General features: G+C 38.0%; 1 protein-coding gene across 15 annotated transcripts in view; it reads right to left on the bottom strand.

Annotated features, from left to right (window-relative positions):
- Positions 1 to 21558, bottom strand: part of ATM (ATM serine/threonine kinase) — a 138900-nt gene that overhangs the window by 25168 nt on the left and 92174 nt on the right. For all 15 annotated transcript variants that reach the window (XM_021101936.1, XM_021101931.1, NM_001123080.1 and 12 more), the window contains 11 exon segments: positions 20478 to 20712; positions 19809 to 19976; positions 18644 to 18757; positions 9522 to 9739; positions 8815 to 9022; positions 7615 to 7728; positions 7100 to 7258; positions 6504 to 6642; positions 5052 to 5134; positions 3519 to 3659; positions 2539 to 2655 (listed from right to left, as the gene is read on the bottom strand). In XM_021101936.1, the coding sequence (XP_020957595.1) occupies positions 2539 to 2655; positions 3519 to 3659; positions 5052 to 5134; positions 6504 to 6642; positions 7100 to 7258; positions 7615 to 7728; positions 8815 to 9022; positions 9522 to 9739; positions 18644 to 18757; positions 19809 to 19976; positions 20478 to 20712 (1696 nt within the window).

Below are 21558 nucleotides of genomic sequence, written 5' to 3'. Positions count from 1 at the left end.
CCTGACTCAATCAGAATTTTGGAGGGTAGATCTTATTTCTTTTTCCCTGCTTTCCTAACTTTTTAATTTAACACATTTTTTTTTGGCTACACCTGTGGCATGCATAAGTTTCCAGGCCAGGGACTGAATCTGCACCACAGCTGTAACCAGAACCACAGCAGTGACAACACCAGCTCCTTAACCCACTGAGCTACAAGGGAACTCCTAGTTTAACAAATACTTTTATAATTTAAAAAAAAATGTTCATTGGGAGCAACTTAAAAATACTAAAAAGCAAGTATTAATCATACTGTATATGATCTGTATTCAGATTTAGCATTTTTTAGGCTCACTGAGGAACTTATTAAAAGTCAAAACTGATTTCTTATAAATGCATATATAAATATGTGTTTCAAGGCTACCTACTTTGTCTTATTAATATATTTTTATAGCATGAACCATATAATCTTCATTATCAGAGCCTTATTTACCATTTGCGGTCAAATGATCAGAGCCCACTTTCACCTACTGCTTATAACAGAGACTAGTCATTCTCACAACATATTTTTCAAGATAAACTTTTAAATATTCCATGTTATAAATGTTTTTATTAGAATTTCAATGTTTATGCATTAATGTGAAAAGGGCTGACATTTTTTAGTGTCTTCCATTTAAGACATACCACCTCTCCTTATCCTAGTTTTCCTTTATTCTTTCTTGCTATATTTTTGTAATTTTTTCATACAGCTTTACATATTTCTTATTAACATTAATCCTAGGCAGTTATATATATTCTTGTGAAAGGGATTTTTTTTTAAATTATATTTTTAAATTAGTCTTGGTTGCTGGTTGGCATATCTGGAGGCTAAGTAGGGTTAACTTGCTAGAGAAAATAAACACTGGTTGGTATATCCTATTTTGAAGGTTTAAGAAACAGATAATGGGACTATCCTAAGTGTCTCTATAAGACTGCTTCTCTGCTATGCAGTGAATTATCCACACATTTTCTTAATCTGTCTCTATCTTCATAGAAATAGAAACAATGAATAAATAAATAAACCTTGTTACAACACTAAGAGAAGAATAAAGGGAAAATATGAGATACAGGAATAAAACCAAAAAGAAAATACCTATGGAAAACAGGCCCTTCAAAATGAAGGTTTACTATTACTTTAAAAAAGATAAACATGCTAGATGAGCACTCAATTAAGGGCCAAAGATGATTGATTAATAGAATAATGTGACTTGAGAATTGTCTTCTCAGGCAAAATGCTGGGGGAAATGCAAATTGGGACATTCCTCTATTCACAGGTAATCTGACAATATCTACGAAATTACAGACACATTTACTCATCAATCCAGCTTTAGGAAGTCTACCCAAAGACTCACCTGCGCATGTATGAAATACTACATGTTCAAAGTCATTCACTGCAGCCTAGCATTGTTTGCTACTGCAAAGGACTACAAGCAACCCAAATGCCCATTTTATACAATAAAGACTTGTATGATAACCATGTACTAACACACAAAGCAGCTGTTAAAAAAAGAGAACAATTTTATAACATACTGTTGAGTTAAACAGATATATACATAAAGAATAAACTTTTATATTTATATATCAAAGTGTATATGTAGCCCTTTCTCTAAGAAAGGAGGGTAAGAAGGAAATATATTCATATATTCCATTTGTATAACACTGGAAACAAATGAAAATGGTACTTATAAGGGTGAGGAGGGGCCATGAGGTTGATAGGAAAAAGGGTGAGAGAAGGTTTCCCTTTTTATATGTTTTTCTATTATTGGATTTTTGAAGAAAGAAAATGTATTAAAACAAAAAAAAATTTTTTTTATTTTTATCTTTTAACAGCTGTACCTGGGCCATCTGGAAGTTCCTAGGCTAGGGGCCGAATTAGAGCTGCAGCTGCCAGCCTACACCACGGCCACAGCAATGACAGATTTGAGCCACAGCTGTGACCTATGCCAAAGCCTGCTACAGTGCTGGATCCTTAACCCACTGAGTGAGGCCAGGAATTGAGCCCACATCCTCGTGGACACTATATTGGGTTTTTAACATCCTAAAAAGTTTTAAAACCCTATATTATGTACTATATTCTTCACTAAATCAGTATTGTCTTTTTACTACCACTTTCCTTCTTAAGAGTACTTCTATACCAGAAATAGGCCAAATGGTCAAACATAAGGGGAAAATACTTTTCAGCTAATTACAAGAAATAAGATTTCTTGAAACAAAAAATTGCTGCATTGAACATTAATGTGTACTTTTTAAAAAGAAAATATTGTCTAAATCAGAGGTTGGCAATATACGGTCTTTGGACCAAACCCAGTCCCAGACTATTTTTGTATAGCCTGTGAGCTAAGGATGGTTTAAAGGGATATAAAGAAAAAAATAAAGAATATGCAAGAGAGACCTTATGCGGCTCACAAAAATCTAAAATATTTACTATCTGGTCCTTCACAGAAAACATTTGCTGACCCTTGGCTGAATAATGGCATCTTTTATATGTTCTTAATGAAGCAGCAGAAGTACAAACTAGTTACCTTATATGTGCAGATAGTCAGTTTCCTCTTCCTGGTTTCAGTGTTTCTCTGCAGTAACGTATTACACATCTGGAAAACCTGCTGCATGACTGCATCTTGTCTCAGGTCATCACGGCCCTTCAGAATAATCACAATATGAATAACTAAGCACAGTTCATTTCTTCATTGTCAGATGATACAGTCATCTGAGGACAGCTAAAAGGCACTGAGAAATCAATCTGAGCATCCATGCTCCTCATAATAGTCTCTCAATGAATTAAGACCTAAGATGATTCTTTCATTTAGAATAAGCTATACCACTGGGTAGGCAGACCGATTTAGAAGAAAGAAGGTCCCCCTGCCAGCTGCTTTTGTAATTAAACCCACTGGAACTCCTCCACCTGAGGGCCCACTGCAAACATCAGGCAGAGCAGCACCTTTGTCTGTACTACTTTGCAGCGAAACCCAAAGAGCCGGAGAGCAGAGGGAGGGAGGGACGGGCAAAGCACTCAGCACAGGGCCAGACTTGGTCCTTCACTCCAACTATTCAAGAAAAGAAGCAACCACCAAAACATGGTTTTTTCCCATAACAAGCAGGCTGATTGTTAACCTCATCATGCCTGTACATGCTAAAAGTATTCTTTATGGGGTTCCCACTGTGGCACAGCAGGTTAAGGATCTGGTGTTGCCACAGCTGTGGTGTAGGTTGTAGCTGTGGCTTGGACTTGATCCCTGACCCCAGGAACTTCCATATGCCATGGGTGAGGCAAAAAACAAAAAAAGATTCTTTCAACCAACTATTATAATAAGTCTAGTCTTGCAGAGACACAAAAAAATGAGAAAAAGCATTCTGCTTCTAGAAAATAATACATTTGTTTTCCTCACCTGTAATTATTCAGAATAAAAATAAAAGCCCAAAGCAAGAAGAAAATATCAATTATAGTTTTCTATGACTTCTTTCATTAACCAACTAGGAACCACACCACAAAAAAAAGTTTCACCTTGACAAGCTGTCGCCTTTCCTTGCCATCAGAGCCGACACAATCTATTATTTTTGGTAAATTTAAACCTCCTGCTAAACGAAATTCTGGTTTAAATGACTGTATAGTCACCATGTTTCCATATTCTCCTGTGGGGTCCACCTAATAAAATGTACAAATATGACAATAGGTCAGATACACAATTTGAATTTAAAGAAAAATGAATTATAAGTGACAACTGTGGTATTAAACAGAGGAACGAATGACAATGTGCTGTTGATTAAGACTTGAAGTGATAAATTTATAAATGAAAGGAAGAAGATTTGACATTGGAAAGGCTTTTAAAAAGTGACACAGATAACACAATTTATCTCCCTAAATATCACTTTAAAAAAGTAGGTCATACAAAGTTAGAATTACATTGCTAAAAAACTACTGAAAAACCTGGGTTTAGGTCTTGCCATAGACCTATATATGGTAAGTCATCTGAGAAATAGTAAGCTTTAGAAAAATGTAATAAAGTAAATTTTAGAAAAGTCTGGAGAGGAGTTCTCTAGGTTGTAACTGCTAATTCTGGCATTTTCAGAAAATATTCAGCTAAATAACTTTGCTGGTATAGCTGGTATATGGTTAATCCACAAGACAGCTACATTTCAAATTACATAACTACAAAGATTAAGCACTAATTTGCAAACTCAAAGGAGACATTTTACAACATAATTAAAATGATCATTTTATGAGCTATAGCCTTTATTATTACAGATATCCCTGCTCACATGGTACTTCTAGCAATAAAAGATCACTGGGACACAGCTAAAAATATCATGTATATTACAATCAATTTAATATTGTGATACCTGTTGTGTTATTTACTATTGTAATATATCACTCAATACATCCTAACACATACAGAATTTTAAAAATCAATATAAAACAACTAGGGACTTTCTTATTCAGTTAAAATTAATCTTGGCATAAGCAAACAGAACTTTCTTCTGTCCAATGAAAACAACAGTTTATAGCTTCTTCGTAAGAAAGATAAAAGCTATAAAAATTAAAGCAAAAGAGGGAGTTCCCTCATGGCTCAGTGGTAACAAACCCGACTAGTATCCATGAGGACACGGGTTTGATCCCTGGCCTCACTCAGTGGGTTAAGGATCCAGCACTGCCATGAGCTAAGGTGTAGGTTGCAGACAAGGGTCGGATCTGGTACTGCTATGGCTTTGGTGTAAGGCCAGTGGCTGCAGCTCTGATTCAACCCCTGGCCTGGGAATTGCCATATGCCACAAGTGAGGCCATAAAAAAAAAAAAAAACAACAAAAAACAAACAAAAAAAAGGAAGGCAAAAGAAAACTGAGAGATCTTTAAACATTTTTAAGTATTTTAAGGCTTGGATAAAGGGAATCTAATAAAGAAAAAAAAGTATAGGTTGAAACAAATGAAACTGCCAATATTTAAGCAATTTTGACCCTACAAAAGGCTATTGCAAATGGTGTAACCTACTAAAGAGGAACTGACTTTAATTAAAAATCGAAATAGTTAATGGTTAATTACCTTAATTTCCATAGTAGGGACAACAACATCTTCTAAATTTTTAAGTTTAGTAATAGGCTGGTCTGCTGGAATCCTTATGCCTTCTGTATTTAAAATAAAGAGGTTTCAGTGACAACTGCAAACTGAGGAACAACACTGAAGGTAAAGCAGAACTCAGCAGATACCCTAAACCCCAACCTATGGCTAATCTGTGTTTCAGGCCCTGATTTAGAAATGAAGACCTAGGGCTCAGGACACAATGTCACTCAGGGTCAGAGGATAGCAGTGGTTAACACGGCTTACAAATGAATTTGCAGGTCCTGGCACTGCTAGTTAGACCAGATTCCACCTGAGGGGCTAAGTTAAGCAACGTAAGATAATTATGTAACAGTGTGAATAGCACATAGATTATGTACTCCTGTCATATTACTATTAAATTTCACTAAAGGACATGACAATATTCTTTGTTTGCTAAGAGGAACACAATGAGAAGTCTCATTCTTACTTTAAAATAATAAGAATTTAAATGTGAAGATAGAGGGGTGTCCGTTGTGGTTCAGTGGTAACAAACCCGCATAGTATCCATGAGGATATGGATTTGATCCCTGGAGTCACTCAATGGATTAACGATCTGGTGTTGCCATGAGATGTGGTTGTAGGTCACAGACACAGCATGGATCTTGCGTTGGTGTGACACAGGCCAGCAGCTGCAGCTCTGATTCAACTCCTAGCCCGGGAACTTCCATATGCCACAGGAGTGGCCCTAAAAAGAGAAAAAAAAAAAAAAGAATTTAAATGTGAAGATGATTCCAAACAGAAAAAATATTATAATTACTAAAATATGGGGAGAGGAAGTCCCCGTCGTGGCGCAGGGGAAACAAATCTGACTAGGAACCATGAGGTTTGCAGGTTCGATCCCTGGCCTCACTCAGTGGGTTAAGGATCTGGTGTCGCCATGAGCTGTGGTATAGGAGTTGCTATGGTTGTGGTGTAGGCCAGCAGCTACGGCTCTGATTTAACCCCTAGCCTGGGAACCTCCATATGCTGTGGGTGTAGCCCTAAAAAGCAAAAAATAAAAATAAAATAAATAAAATTTAAAAATAAAATATGGGGAGAGAAATATACAGCCAAATACTACAGCTGCTTATAATTATTTAAAGAGACCAGGAAGCAGAGTGATGGAGAAAAAGGTAAGGCCTTTCCATTTTTAAGCCCTAGCATGCAGTCACCTGTTACCAGTTCTAATAAAAGATATTAAGTGAAAAACTGACTGGAGGGCGTTGAAGCTATTAGATTAAAAAAAAGGTTTTTCTGTGAGTTGGATCATCTGTGAGTTGTAATCATCAATTCTGTCATATCTATAATTAGTGTGTGTGAGGTGAACAGATTTACATCATTAGGCTCTGTAATTAATATATCCCTACAGAGAATAACACCGCAAGAAAGCAATGCTCCTTCTTTCAAATCGCATACTTCTCTGAGTCCTCCACTGAGTGGCATCTAAGTTTGCTAATATAATGTAAGCATCACAGAGTGCTTCAACACTTCTGACCATCTGACGTCTCCTGTTTCTGAGAGTACATATTACTTTGTTTGCAGCCTCAGTTCGATCCTATTAATAAAAACAAACAAAATATAGTACATAAGCAAATATAACTCAAACGTTTCAGAGTTATAATAAAAAAAGGAAAAACAATTTATACACATATCTAGACAATGGAAAGATTATAATCCCTCAGATACAAACAAAACAGTCACCTTATTATGAATGCAGCACATCAAAGTTATAATAACCTCAAGAGTAAATGCCTTGGATGCCTTGTACAATCAGTATTTTCTTAGCTCACTGATGTGAGGAAAAAGGGCAAAATACTATTGATATCTCCTATGCTTTGAGAAATACTCAAGATTTTTAAACCAATTTTAGGTGCCATTTTAATAACAAAGGATTTGCAAACTCAATGTTTGTCAACAACATACTTTTAGAATCCCTGAGACTTAAGAAAGGAATATTTTGGGAAAAAATAAATATCACAATTCAAAAAGGTATACATGTTCAATCTAAATACCTCATCAAGCTGAGAGCTTTCTTTAGGTGTATTTTTAGTTATTCTACTACTTCTTGCTGCCTCTGGTTTGGTCAAAAATTCATCTTTGTTTGCATTTGCTAAGGCCAATATTATAAACAAAGTATGATGAGGGTGATCCACTGAAATTCTAGAGATGAGCTGTAATAAAATTAAGAACTGTTAGTTATATGGAAACAAACAAACAAAAAAAGAAAATCCATAAACTTTCAAATTTGGCTGAACATTAAGATAGGTGTTACTGTCCTAGATGCTGCAGTGAGTGGTATGTGTGTGTGTAAGACAGACAAGAGACAAAGGGACATGAAGAATTAGAAAGGGAGAAACTAACTAATGTGGAGTATGAGGAGACACAAGGAAATCTTTATTCTCGCCCTTATTTAACATAATAAATAGGCTGATCGAAACCGTCCTGGATGCCACGTCCTAAAGTGGAGCAGTAGCATATAATAACAAAAAAGGACAGCAATTGCGCCGAGAAGGTCACATTTACTTACACTATTGAGGACGTCGTGAAATCCTAGGCCTCCCATCATCTTGGTCCCCATTCTAGCAGCCAACTGGTACATGAGGGGCAAAAACTTATATGATGGGATCTTCATTCCATCTCTCTGCCATTAAAAAAAAAAAATACAAAATTAAAAAGCAATGCATTTCAAATAGTATCACATCTAAGTAAATAAATTACTCTAAGATAAAGCTCCTCTACTGGTGCAGTCATCTAGAGGGTGTTAGTAAAACTTCACTAACCACACCTTTTTCCTCATCATTTACTTTAAAGTCTTTCTGGTGGTTATTCTAGATTGATTCATTACTAAGTCATAATATTTGAATCTAAATTAAAGTGTATTCAGAACTGCAATACTTGGCACTGCTTATATTCCAGTGAATCCAAGGGGGACAAATGAGGATCTGAGGATGATTGTGATCTGAACTCCTGAGAGGTCAGCATGAGTAAGACGGAATAACTATTTTTTCCTACATGCTAAAAGTAATAAGATCTAATGTACACTAGATTGGTTGTATCTATGATGAATCTTATCATTTTTCTCAGCCAGAAGACCATTTTACTTTTGAAGTTTCAAACTGATTGCCTATATATATCTTGTCAACATATCTTTAATATTAGGTGTCATCAATAAAATCTAAGATTTTTAAATAAAAATTTACAAAATGCTGCTACTTTAATGCTTTCTTAAAATCTTTTTTAAGTAATTTACTGTAAAAACAAACAAACAAAACAGAAAAGAATAATCACATCATTTTCAATTGCTTTTCCAATCTCCCATTTGGGGTACTTTCCTATGATAATTGCAAAGACAGAGGAAAAGAAAGTTCCCAGGCTAGGGGTCCAATCGGAGCTGCAGCTGCTGGCCTACACCACAGCCACAGCAACGCAAGATCCAAGCCACATCTGCGATCTACACCTCACCTTGTGGCATGCCAGATCCTTAATCCACTGAGCAAGCCCAGGGATTAAACCCACATCTTCATGGATACTAATTGGGTTCATAACTACAGAGCCACAACAGGAACTCCCCATAAATCCTTATCATTAAGAGCTGATCAAACACCTTGTGTAGAGCTCTGAACCATGTGTCAAGGATACAAATTATACAAAATACATGACATTGAGGGGCTTATGTCTAAACTTTTAAAGCACAGAGTAGAATATTGGGTTGAAAAAGAAAACTTGCCTTCATCATGCCATTGACTTCAGAAACTCCAGAATTTTCAAGCCAGAGGGAACAAAGACGGAATATCCACATATCATGCCCTTCTCCACTTAATAAGCAATTGATGTAATTTTCAACTGCTTTACATAAGAAACGTTTACGATCCTTTTTTAATGCACGGAGAGCACCTTCATCCAGCTCCAGCTCTCGCTGAACCTTTATTGTGTATCTTACATTGGATGATTAAAGTAAAACACAAGAGTCATCAGATTTTATATGAAATATAAAACAAAAATGAAAAATCAAGTGTCCATGCCAGGAGAAAAAGCAAAATTCTAAGAATTATAGAGGTAAAAATCTTAAACTTTTGTCTTTAAGTCTGTACACTTCAAAAGTATCCTAAGCAACCAAGGACAAAGCAGACTCTACCCACGGTACTTCATTAGCTTTATTCTCTACCTGCACTAAAATATATAGACCAAAGGCAGGTGTAAATAAAGGATTAAATTACATCAAAATAGGTACTTCTTCCCCATTTAATTTCACCCTACCTCTTTTTCAACTATGTAGATAGAAAAAAACTAAAAGAGAAAAACAAAAAGCTAATTATCAATATACTACAATCAGCTTAGAACCACAGCATGAATTCCTATCTGGTTCTGTATCTCTGCGTGTATACAGAGTTGCTGTATTTCTGTGTATCTTGTCACTTGCAGATCCCTTATTACCTGTTGGTTTGAATTTTATGTTCCCTAAGAAGGCCCACTTCCTCTTTGGCTCTTTTCAGAAGAGCCTGCTTGTTTTCAAATTCTGATGATTTCATGTAGTTTTCAATTCTTTGGTACTGAGTATCTGAGAACCGTGCTAAAGAGAGAAATGCCTTCATTTTTCCATTTCTGAGCTCATCATTGCTTTCTCCGTCATAATTTCCAGCAAGTTCCACTGCCTTCACAAAAACACAAGCAATTTATATTACATTTACAGATATTAAATGCATCTAAAGAATTACTCAGATTAAAGAAATATCCATACTAAAGTTTAGCATATATATATATATATATAAAACCTAAATTATATGAATTTAGCTTTTTTCCCCCTTCTTTTTATGGCCACACCTCTGGCATATGGAAGGTCTCAGGCTAGGGGTCAAAACAGAGCTGCAGCTGCTGGCCTATGCCACAGCCACACCAGATCTTAGCTGCATCTGTGACCTACCCCATGGCTTGCAGCAACAATGGATCCCTAATCCACTGAGCAAGGCCAGGGATCAAACCTGCCTCCTCATATAGACAACACTGGACTCTTAACCAGCTGAGCACATTGGGAATTCTTTTCTTGACTTTTCAAAAAGAACCTTGACAGTGCAAAAATAACCACAACAGCTAATATTTGTAAAGAACTATGCAAAAACAAAAAGTTCTACAAAGTTTGTTTTAAAAATGTTATGCTTTTATTTATTGACTTATTGGTCTTTTTTTTAAGGTTCCACATATGGCATATGGGGGTTCCCAGGTTAGGCATCAAATTGGAGCTGTAGTTGCTGGCCTACGCCACAGACACAGCAACGCCAGATTCAAGCCTCATCTGCAACCTATACCACAGTTCACAGCAACTCGGGATCCTTAACCCACTGAGCGAGGCCAGGGATCATCCTCTTGGATACCAGTCAGATTCGTTTCCACTGCGCCAAGATGGGAACTCCACACATTATGCTTTTAATGTTCATTTATTTGGTGAATTAGCTCTTTTTAAAATTTGTTAAACTAGCTATTGTTAAAACTTGTTAAAGACAGAGAAACAGGAAGGTCAAAAGTAGGGAGAAGACTGGAGTCCATCCTACTTGGAGGGTTGGGCTAAAAGTGAATAATAAAGGCTGACTTGAATACTCCTTAGTCAGCTATTTTTCCAGATAAATACGTGGAGAAATTATCAAATATAACTTGTTAGGAGTTCCTGTCGTGGCGCAGTGGTTGATGAATCCGACTAGGAACCATGAAGTTGCAGGTTCGGTCCCTGCCCTTGCTCAGTGGGTTAACGATCCAGCGTTGCCGTGAGCTGTGGTGTAGGTTGCAGACGTGGCTCGGATCCTGCGTTGCTGCGGCTGTGGTGGAGGCCGGTGGCTACAGCTCCGATTCGACCCCTAGCCTGGGAACCTCCATATGCCGCGGGAGCGGCCCAAGAAATAGCAAAAAGACTGGGAGAGAGGACAAGATGGCGGAGGAGTAGGAAGACACGCTCGCCCTCTCCCACAAACACAACAAAAAAAGCACATCTACAGAATAAATGACTCGCACAGAACAGCAAACAATCGCTGGCAGAGGAACCTAAACTCCAATAACGGCAAGAAACTCGTGACATTATTGGGCAGAACAGGAGAAAAGAGGAGAGTGAGAGAAGGCGAATCCGAGCGAGGGAAGGCTCCCGAAAGGGAACTGCGGAGGAGAAAGGGATCCCGCACCCTGGAAAGTCACCTACCGGGCGAAAGATCAAACGAACCGGAGGAATCTCCAGATGCAGAGAAGAGTGTAGCAGTAAGTTGGAGTACGGAAAAGCCGATCAAGAACCCAACGGACCATCTGAACTACGGGCAGAGTCACCAAAAATTGAGACGCCTGGGTGGGGGCTGGGCACTGAGACCTCGCCTCTGAAGGTTAGTCCCCGAGAGGGGGCCGGGGGACGCCTGGGTGGGGGCTGGGCACCGAGACCTCGCCGCCAAAGGTTAATCCCTGAGAAAGGGCCGGGGGACGCCTGGGAGGGGGGCTGGGCACCGAGACCTCGCCCCCGAAGGTTAGTCCCCGAGAGGGAGCCGGGGGACGCCTGGGTGGGGGCTGGGCACCGAGACCTCGGCTCCAGAGATTAGTCCCCGGGATAGGGGGGCGGGGCAGAGCGGAAAATGCTTGGGAGGTCTAGAAACCAGTTGACGGGGCAGAGACTGCCTGGGAGACTAGAAAACAAAGCTGTCGCAGAGGAAGGGAGCAATACTCCAGGAGTGGGGAAGGGGAAAGCCACATCAGAGGGAACCTGGGAGAAGAGCCTGGTCTGCGCCCGTGCTGGGGAGGGGAGGGAAGAAGGGGTGGGTCCCCATAGAATACCCCCCACGCCACAGCAAGCTTACAGGCCAGCTAGCTAGCTGAAAACTCTGCTTCCCAGTGCATCCCCTCCCCCCACCCCCGCCACGCCCTACGCTCTCACGGACCTGGGACTGCCTGCCATCCAGGAGGGCTGGCCTCAACAATTGCCTGAAGCCTACCACCGCAGGGGCTGTCCCTGCACAGGCCTGCTTGCCCTTTGGAGGGGCTACACTTCCGCAGAGCAGCACCAAACAGCACCAGCCCCCGAGAAAAGGCCTGCAGCCTAGAAAAGCTAGAACAAGCTTAGCCAGGCTGTGAATAGATCGGCCTAATTCTCGGACGGTTTTTCTGAGTCGGGTTGCCCCGGGGAGGAGCCTCTTCGGTTTCCAAAGGCCCTGCTACCCGCCCAAGCCCCCAGGGGATGCTCTAGTGGACCAGCTGCATAGGGCTGCCAGCTCCAGGCAGGACCCCCTGCAGCCCAGAAAAGCTGCAACAAGCTCAGCCAGACTGTAAAAAGATCCGCCTACATTCTCAGGCTGTCCTTCTGAGTTGGGCTGCCCTAGGGAAGAGCCTCTCAGGTTCTCAGTGCCCCAGATAGCTGCTCCAGCCCCCAGGGGGTAATGCACCCCTAAAAAGCAGCTGCCCAACACCGCCAACCCCCTGCAAGAACCCCACAGCCTAAAAACACCAGAGCAAGCTCTGCATGGCCAAGTGAAATCTGCTACCATCGCGGTGTGGACCTCTCAGTCCTGTCTGCCCTCAGGAAGTCCTCCTTTGCTTCAAAGAAACACTGTTAGCCCCATCAACACTCCAGAAAAGCCACACTGCCTCAAAAAAGATTGACCAACAACGCCAGCCCTCAGGAAATATTCCACGGCAGTGACAAGGCAAACACTGCCCGATCACGGAGAGTACAACTCCCTCAGGAGAAAGAAAACAACAAGCAAGATGAAGAAGCTGAGAAACCACTCCCAGTCAAACCAACAGGAGAACTCACCTAAAACAGTCAACAATGAAACAGATCTCGGCAGTCTGACAGACCTGGAGTTCAAAAGAGAAATACTGAAAATACTGAAGGAATTAAGAGAAGATATGAACGGTAATGCAGATACCCTCAGAAAGGAACTAGAAAAGATAAGGAGGAGCCAAGAAAAACTAGAACATTCATTTGCAGAGATGCAAACTGAACTAGGGGCAGTAAAAACCAGAATGAATAATGCAGAAGAACGAATCAGTGATATGGAAGATAGAATAATGGAAATCACTCAATCTGGTCAACAGACAGAAAACCGAATCAAAAAACTGGAAAGCAATATAAGAGACCTATGGGATAATATAAAGCGGGCCAATCTACGCATAATAGGAATTCCAGAAGGAGTAGAAAAAGATAAGGGAATGGAAAATATATTTGAAGAAATTATTGCTGGAAACTTCCCAAATCTAAAGGATACTGGATTCAAGATACAAGAAGCACAGAGGGCCCCAAACAAACTGAACCCAAACAGACCCACACCAAGACACATCATAATAAAAATGGCAAAAGTTAGTGATAAAGAGAGGATCCTCAAGGCAGCAAGAGAAAAACAGAATGTTACCTACAAGGGAACCCCCATAAGAATATCAGCTGATTTCTCTACAGAAACACTACAGGCCAGGAGGGAATGGCAAGAGATATTTAAAGTGCTCAAAGGAAAAAATATGCAACCTAGAATACTCTATCCAGCAAGAATATCATTTAAAATAGAAGGGGAAATAAAAATTTTTCCCAACAAACAAAAACTTAAAGAATACAGCAACACAAAACCCAGGTTAAAGGAAATATTGAAAGGGCTTCTCTAAACCAAAAAGAAAGGAAGGAAAGGGAAGAAAAAGAAAAGAAAAAAAAAAAAAAGAAGAAGAAGAAGAGGAAGAACTAGGACTGAGGAAACTGCAATCAGAGAGCAGTCACTCAAATAAGCCAGCATACAGATTTAATCATGAACATGCTTCAAACAAAATAAAATTAAAAAGAAAAAAATAAAAAAGAGTCATCAAAACCATAAAATGTGGGCAAGGGATGTCAGGAGGTAAATAACCCTTTTTGTTTATATGTATGTCTCTCTTCTTAATTTTAATATAGTAATGAAGTGTTTGAACTTACAGGACCATCAGGCTAAAACACACATTTATGGGAAGGGGTTAGCATACTTAAAAAACAGGGCAATCACAAGCCAAAACCAAATATTGCATTTGCAAAAAATGAAAAAAAAAACCACTCAAGCAGATAATAACAGGAGACCATCCAACCAAAAAAAAAAAAAAAAAATGGAGAACCATAGAATCAACTGGAACACGAGGTTCAAATGGCAATAAATAATCATCTATCAATTATCACCTTAAATGTCAATGGACTGAATGCCCCAATCAAAAGACACAGAGTGGCTGAGTGGATAAAAAGGCAAAAACCTTCAATATGCTGCCTACAAGAAACTCACCTTAGGACAAAAGATACATATAGATTGAAAGTGAAAGGGTGGGGAAAAATATTTCACGCCAATAGACATGACAGAAAAGCAGGAGTCGCAACGCTCATATCAGACAAAATAGACTTTAAAACAAAAGGCATAAAGAAAGACAAAGAAGGACACTATTTAATGATTAAGGGATCCATCCAAGGAGAGGATGTTACTATTGTCAACATATATGCCCCAAATACAGGAGCACCCAGATACACACAACAAATATTAACAGACATAAAGGGAGATATTGATGAGAATACAATCACAGTAGGAGACCTAAATACCCCCCTCACATCAATGGACAGATCCTCTAGACAGAAAACCAATAAAGCAACAGAGATCCTAAAGGAAACAATAGAAAAGTTAGACCTAATTGATATCTTCAGGACACTACATCCAAAAAAAGCAGAATACACATTCTTCTCAAATGCTCATGGAACATTCTCAAGAATCGACCACATATTGGGACACAAAGCGAATCTCAATAAATTTAGGAGCGTAGAAATTATCTCAAGTGTCTTCTCTGACCACAATGCCATGAAATTAGAAATCAACCATGGGAAAAGCAAAGAGAAAAAACCTACTCCATGGAGACTAAACAACATGCTATTAAAAAACCAATGGGTCAATGAGAAAATCAAGAAGGAAATTAAAAACTACCTTGAAACAAATGATAATGAAGACACAACCTCTCAAAATCTATGGGATGCTGCGAAAGCAGTGCTCAGAGGGAAATTTATAGCAATCCAGGCCTTTCTCAAAAAAGAAGAAAGATCCCAAATTGACAACTTAACCCTCCACCTAAACGAATTAGAAAAAGAAGAACAAAAAAGTCCTAAAGTCAGCAGAAGGAAGGAAATTATAAAGATCAAAGAAGAAATCAATAAAATAGAGACTCAAAAAACAATAGAGAAAATTAATAAAACCAAGAGCTGGTTCTTTGAAAAGGTGAACAAAATTGACAAACCCCTGGCCAGACTCACTAAAAAGAGGAGAGAAAGAACCCAAATAACCAAAATTATAAATGAAAAAGGAGAAATCACAACGGATACAGCAGAAATACAAAAAACCATAAGAGAATACTATGAACAACTGTATGGCAACAAGTTTGACAATCTGGAAGAAATGGACAATTTTCTAGAATCTTACAGCTTGCCAAAACTGAATCAAGCAGAAACAGACCAACTGAACAGACCGATCACTAGAAATGAAATTGAAGAGGTCATAAAATCACTCCCTACAAATAAAAGTCCAGGACCAGATGGCTTCACAGGTGAATTTTATCAAACATATAAAGAGGAATTGGTGCCCATCCTCCTTAAACTCTTTCAAAAGGTTGAAGAAGAAGGAATACTCCCAAAGACATTCTATGAGGCCACCATCACCCTCATTCCAAAACCAGACAGAGATACCACCAAAAAAGAAAACTATCGCCCAATATCATTGATGAATATAGATGCAAAAATTCTCAACAAAATCTTAGCCAACCGAATCCAACAACATATCAAAAAAATTATACACCATGACCAGGTTGGGTTCATCCCAGGTTCACAAGGATGGTTCAACATACGCAAATCAATCAGCATCATACACCACATTGACAAAAAAAAGGTCAAAAATCATATGATCATCTCAATAGACGCAGAAAAAGCATTTGACAAAGTTCAACATGCATTCATGATCAAGACCCTCGCCAAAGTGGGTATAGAGGGAACATTCCTGAATATAATCAAAGCCATTTATGATAAACCCACAGCAAATATAATCCTCAATGGGGAAAAACTGAAAGCCTTCTCACTCAAATCTGGAACAAGACAGGGATGCCCACTCTCACCACTGCTCTTCAACATAGTTTTGGAAGTCTTAGCCACAGCAATTAGACAAACAAAAGAAATAAAAGGCATCCATATAGGAAGAGAAGAGATAAAACTGTCACTGTATGCAGATGACATGATACTATACCTAGAAAACCCTAAGGACTCAACCCCAAAACTCCTTGAACTGATCAATAAATTCAGCAAAGTGGCAGGATATAAGATTAACATTCAGAAGTCAGTTGCATTTCTGTATACCAGCAATGAAACATTAGAAAAGGAATACAAAAAAATGATACCTTTTAAAATTGTACCTCACAAAATCAAATACCTCGGAATACACCTGACCAAAGAGGTAAAGGACCTATATGCCGAGAACTATAAAACTTTAATCAAAGAAATCAAAGAAGATGTAAAGAAATGGAAAGATATTCCATGTTCCTGGATTGGAAAAATCAATATTGTGAAAATGGCCATCCTACCCAAAGCAATCTACAGATTCAATGCAATCCCTATCAAATTACCCATGACATTGTTCACAGAACTAGAACAAACAATCCAAACATTTATATGGAACCACAAAAGACCCAGAATCACCAAAGCAATCCTGAGAAACAAAAACCAAGCAGGAGGCATAACTCTTCCAGACTTCAAGAAATACTACAAAGGCACAGTCATTAAAACAGTGTGGTACTGGTACCAAAACAGACAGACAGACCAATGGAACAGAATAGAGAATCCGGAAATAAACCCTGACACCTATGGTCAATTAATCTTTGACAAGGGAGGCAGGAACATCAAATGGGAAAAGGAAAGTCTATTCAGCAAGCATTGCTGGGAAACCTGGACAGCAACATGCAAAGCAGTGAAACTAGAACACACCCTCACACCATGCACAAAAATAAACTCAAAATGGCTGAAAGACTTAAATATACGACAGGACACCATCAAACTCCTAGAAGAAAACACAGGCAAAACACTCTCTGACATCAACATCATGAATATTTTCTCAGGTCAGTCTCCCAAAGCAATAGAAATTAGAGCAAAAATAAACCCATGGGACCTCATCAAACTGAAAAGCTTTTGCACAGCAAAGGAAACCAAAAAGAAAACAAAAAGACAACTTACAGAATGGGAGAAAATAGTTTCAAATAATGCAACTGACAAGGGCTTAATCTCTAGAATATACAAGCAACTTATACAACTCAACAGCAAAAAAGCCAATCAATCAATGGAAAAATGGGCAAAAGACCTGAATAGACATTTCTCCAAGGAAGATATACAGATGGCCAACAAACATATGAAAAAATGCTCAACATCGCTGATTATAAGAGAAATGCAAATCAAAACTACCATGAGATACCACCTCACACCAGTCAGAATGGCCATCATTAATAAATCCACAAATAACAAGTGCTGGAGGGGCTGTGGAGAAAAGGGAACCCTCCTGCACTGTTGGTGGGAATGTAAACTGGTACAGCCACTATGGAGAAGAGTTTGGAGATACCTTAGAAATCTATACATAGAACTTCCATATGACCCTGCAATCCCACTTTTGGGCATCTATCCGGACAAAGCTCTACTTAAAAGAGACACATGCACCCGCATGTTCATTGCAGCCCTATTCACAATAGCCAGGACATGGAAACAATCCAAAAGTCCATCGACAGATGATTGGATTCGGAAGATGTGGTATATATACACAATGGAATACTACTCAGCCATAAAAAAGGATGACATCATGCCATTTGCAGCAACATGGATGGAACTAGAGAATCTCATCCTGAGTGAAATGAGCCAGAAAGACAAAGACAAATACCATATGATATCACTTATAACTGGAATCTAAAATCCAGCGCGGATGAACATCTCCTCAGAAAAGAAAATCATGGACTTGGAGAAGAGACTTGTGGTTGCCTGATGGGAGGGGGAGGGAGTGGGAGGGATTGGGAGCTTGGGCTTATCAGACACAACCTAGAATAGATTTATAAGGAGATCCTGCTGAATAGCATTGAGAACTATGTCTAGATACTCATGTCGCAACAGAAGAAAGGGTGGGGGAAAAAACTGTAACTGCAATGTATACACCTAAGGATGACCTGACCCCCTTGCTGTACAGTGGGAAAATAATAAAAAAAATAAAATAAAATAAAATAAAAAGGCTCTGATAAAAAAAAAAAAAAAAAAAGAAATAGCAAAAAGACAAAAAAAAAAAAAAAAAAAGAGTCACTGGTGGTGGGTGTAGAGAGAAGACATATTTGGGCTTACTTTCAAAATATGCTCCTTAATATATATATATAATGAAATATATTATTTCATGCTGCCTTAAAGAGTATACAGGACTACAATAATATATAGAAAAGTGAAATCATACTTTTATTTGCATTTGAAATACATTTGGTCCCAATAAAAAGATCAAATGTATTAATTCTAAACAACTCTCTTAATGGTTGCTCAAAAATCTTACCTTTTCTAGATAGGTCTGCATGATGACTGCAGGATTTTCTAAACAAGTTTCTGCTAACCAGGTGCCACAAACTCGTAGACATTCTATGTGTATAAGTTTTAGCCTGGGATCATTCTGCATATAAAAACAAAAATCTTAAAATATAATTCATTATCATGACTATACGAAAAGATCTTTTGTATACTGAATAAAAAAGCACATTAAAAATGTTTTTCCTCATTTGCTTTTACCTTATAATAATTCCAAATATGTAGGTTTATAAAATAATCATCCTCTACCACTTATTAATACTACCATTATTGGAGCAGTTCACATTTTTGAGTTCTTTTAGATGCCAGGCATCTTCTAAATGGCTTTAGAAATAAGACATTAGAAATAAGCACTTTTATTATCCTTAATTAGAAAATAAAAACTGAGGTGCAAAGAGGGGAGGTAATTCCAGGGCCCATGCTGTTAAGCAATATTTAAACATCATGTCAAATGAGCTCCCAGGGCTTTGGTACAATGATGCTCTAATAAAGGAGGATGTCATGCAAGTTCCCATTATATAAAAGTACAATAAGTTGATAGTCACTAAGTAGGGGTTTAGCAGAAGGATACCACTGTGGCCGAACCTTTAAAAATTTCATGATTCCTACAAATGCTGCTACTTTGTCCCATCGTATGCTGGAGATAGAGCTGAAGACACAATCAAGTTTACAATAACTAATATAGATGATATTAGATAAAATATTAGACATGATATTTTCAAGGTAATTGGATTGACAAACTAATTATTTCAACTTGCTTTGTTCTCTCATGCATTAACTTCCATTTTTTTTATGTCATTTCAAATTTATAGTAACTATTTCATCTTTGTTTCCACATACCCTTCTTGAACACCATATAAAGTTAAAAAAAAAAATAAGACTTAACATTGGGATAAATTAATCTAACACAAGATGGACTAATAGAAATTTTGTAAACAGGAAAAATGAATACTTTTATAAACTTCTTTTACAAATATTAATTTTTAAGACTTCTTTTTACATCTTATTCATAGATTAGTAATTTCAAAGCTTTAATAAAATTGGTAGTTATTTCAACACATTTAAAATATTTTAATGCATAGTAATTCTTCTTATAAAATAGTACAATGCTAATTCAGTCAATAAAAAAAGTGAACCTCTGTACAACTGGCATCCAACTTCTTGATCATCTGCTTGAGAATACTCAGGGCAAGACTCTGCTCCTTTTTTGCCCAGAATACTTGTGCTTCCTCCAGCTGCCACTCAGAGACTCCACAATTAGCTGAATTATACTGCTTAATTTGAAATATTGCCCTTTCAGGGAGCTGAAATGAAAATGACAAATGAGAATAAATACACTATCATTATACCACTACCACTACTACTAATAAAAGCAGTCACTGCCATTCACTACCATTCAAGATAGGACCTTACTATCTGTCAGGACTGTCTTAATGCACTTAATTCCTCACTGCCTTCCTAGTCCTCATGTCTGCTTCTCTCTTTTTCTCATTGTATACAGACATATATATATATAGTATATGCATACACACAGTATATAAAATCAGAGTTGTTATAAATACAGTAGGGTTAGTAGCTTCTCATTTTTAACCAGGAAATTGAGGGTTAAAGAAGCAATACCTTGTTCAAGACTCAAACTCAGGTTTAATTACAATCTGGGAAATCTTAAACAATGATGCTATATAATATTTTGATAGCAATCTTTGTTTCTCAATGACATTCCTTCCTTACTTACACTTTCTATTTTCTGGGAAATAAAAAGGAAAGGCCAAGAGGTGAGTTGACGTAGTTTTAAATCTGATTACCTGAGTGTTCTGGAAAGTTCGGGCTAGTAGGGAAAGTTCTACAAGGTGCTTGGTGAGGATGTCCTTGAGACACTCTCTTTGGGAGTTTTCCATTTCCTTTTCCATCAAGATCTCCAAAATGACTGTGCGTAGAGCCATTATAGGCTCTTGAAAACTAAAATCACTGTCTTTGAGAAGCTGGGAGTGTTTCCACCACTTATTGTATACTTCAGAGGGTTGCCTATCTGTTACTGATCTGAAAGCCAAATCACAGAGTTCATGTAAGAAAGAGAGATGAAAAAAAATTACTATTATGCAGGTTTTGAAACTTAAGATACAACAAACATAAAGGAATTTTTGCAGTAACGTGACTGGATCTTCTAAATAATCCAAAATAAGAAACCTACAATATGCGCAGACCTTTAACCATCAGTCAACAGCGAACCCACATAGGTGACAAATATTATTAATGATTTTCTTTCTTTTTTTTAAATTGAAGTATTATTGATTTACAATATTATGTTAGTTTCAGGTATAGAGCACAGTGATTCAATATTTTTATAAATTATACTTCCAAGATTTTCTTAAAAATATTCTTTAACCTCACAAAAAAGCAGCATTTCTAAATATATATTCTTCTGAAATGAGAACATATTCATCAGGCCTGTTACTCAGAACACCTACACTTCACAGTCTGGCTTCACTGCTCTCTGTGGTAGGAGAGGACAGTCAGCAAGGGAATGAAGTAAACTCATTCATTACCTACTAGGTACTAGGGCACTTCTAGGATAGCATGGCAGAGTATACACAGACTGACACAAATGCAGTGCAGCGTTCAAACAGATGGAGTATAATGTGCTATGGCAAAAATAAGAGGAAACAATTTTCTAGAACAGAGGAAATGCTATCAAGAGATAACTACGGTAAAGCTAAATTTTTAAAAAAAACCTGAATTTTTACAATGAGTATTTTTGAAAATGCTTACTTTAACAAGATAGTTGACCAAACTATTTTTTCTCTTTTTTTTTTTTTTTTCTGTCTTTTGTCTTTTGAGGGCTGCACCCCCGGCACATGGAGGTTCCCAGGCTAGGGATCCAATCGG

Source organism: Sus scrofa, chromosome 9 (assembly GCF_000003025.6).
Source record: "Sus scrofa isolate TJ Tabasco breed Duroc chromosome 9, Sscrofa11.1, whole genome shotgun sequence".
NCBI classification, from domain to species: Eukaryota; Metazoa; Chordata; class Mammalia; order Artiodactyla; family Suidae; genus Sus; species Sus scrofa.
Note: the sequence above shows the minus strand (reverse complement) of the source record. Positions and strands in the feature narration are given on the sequence as shown.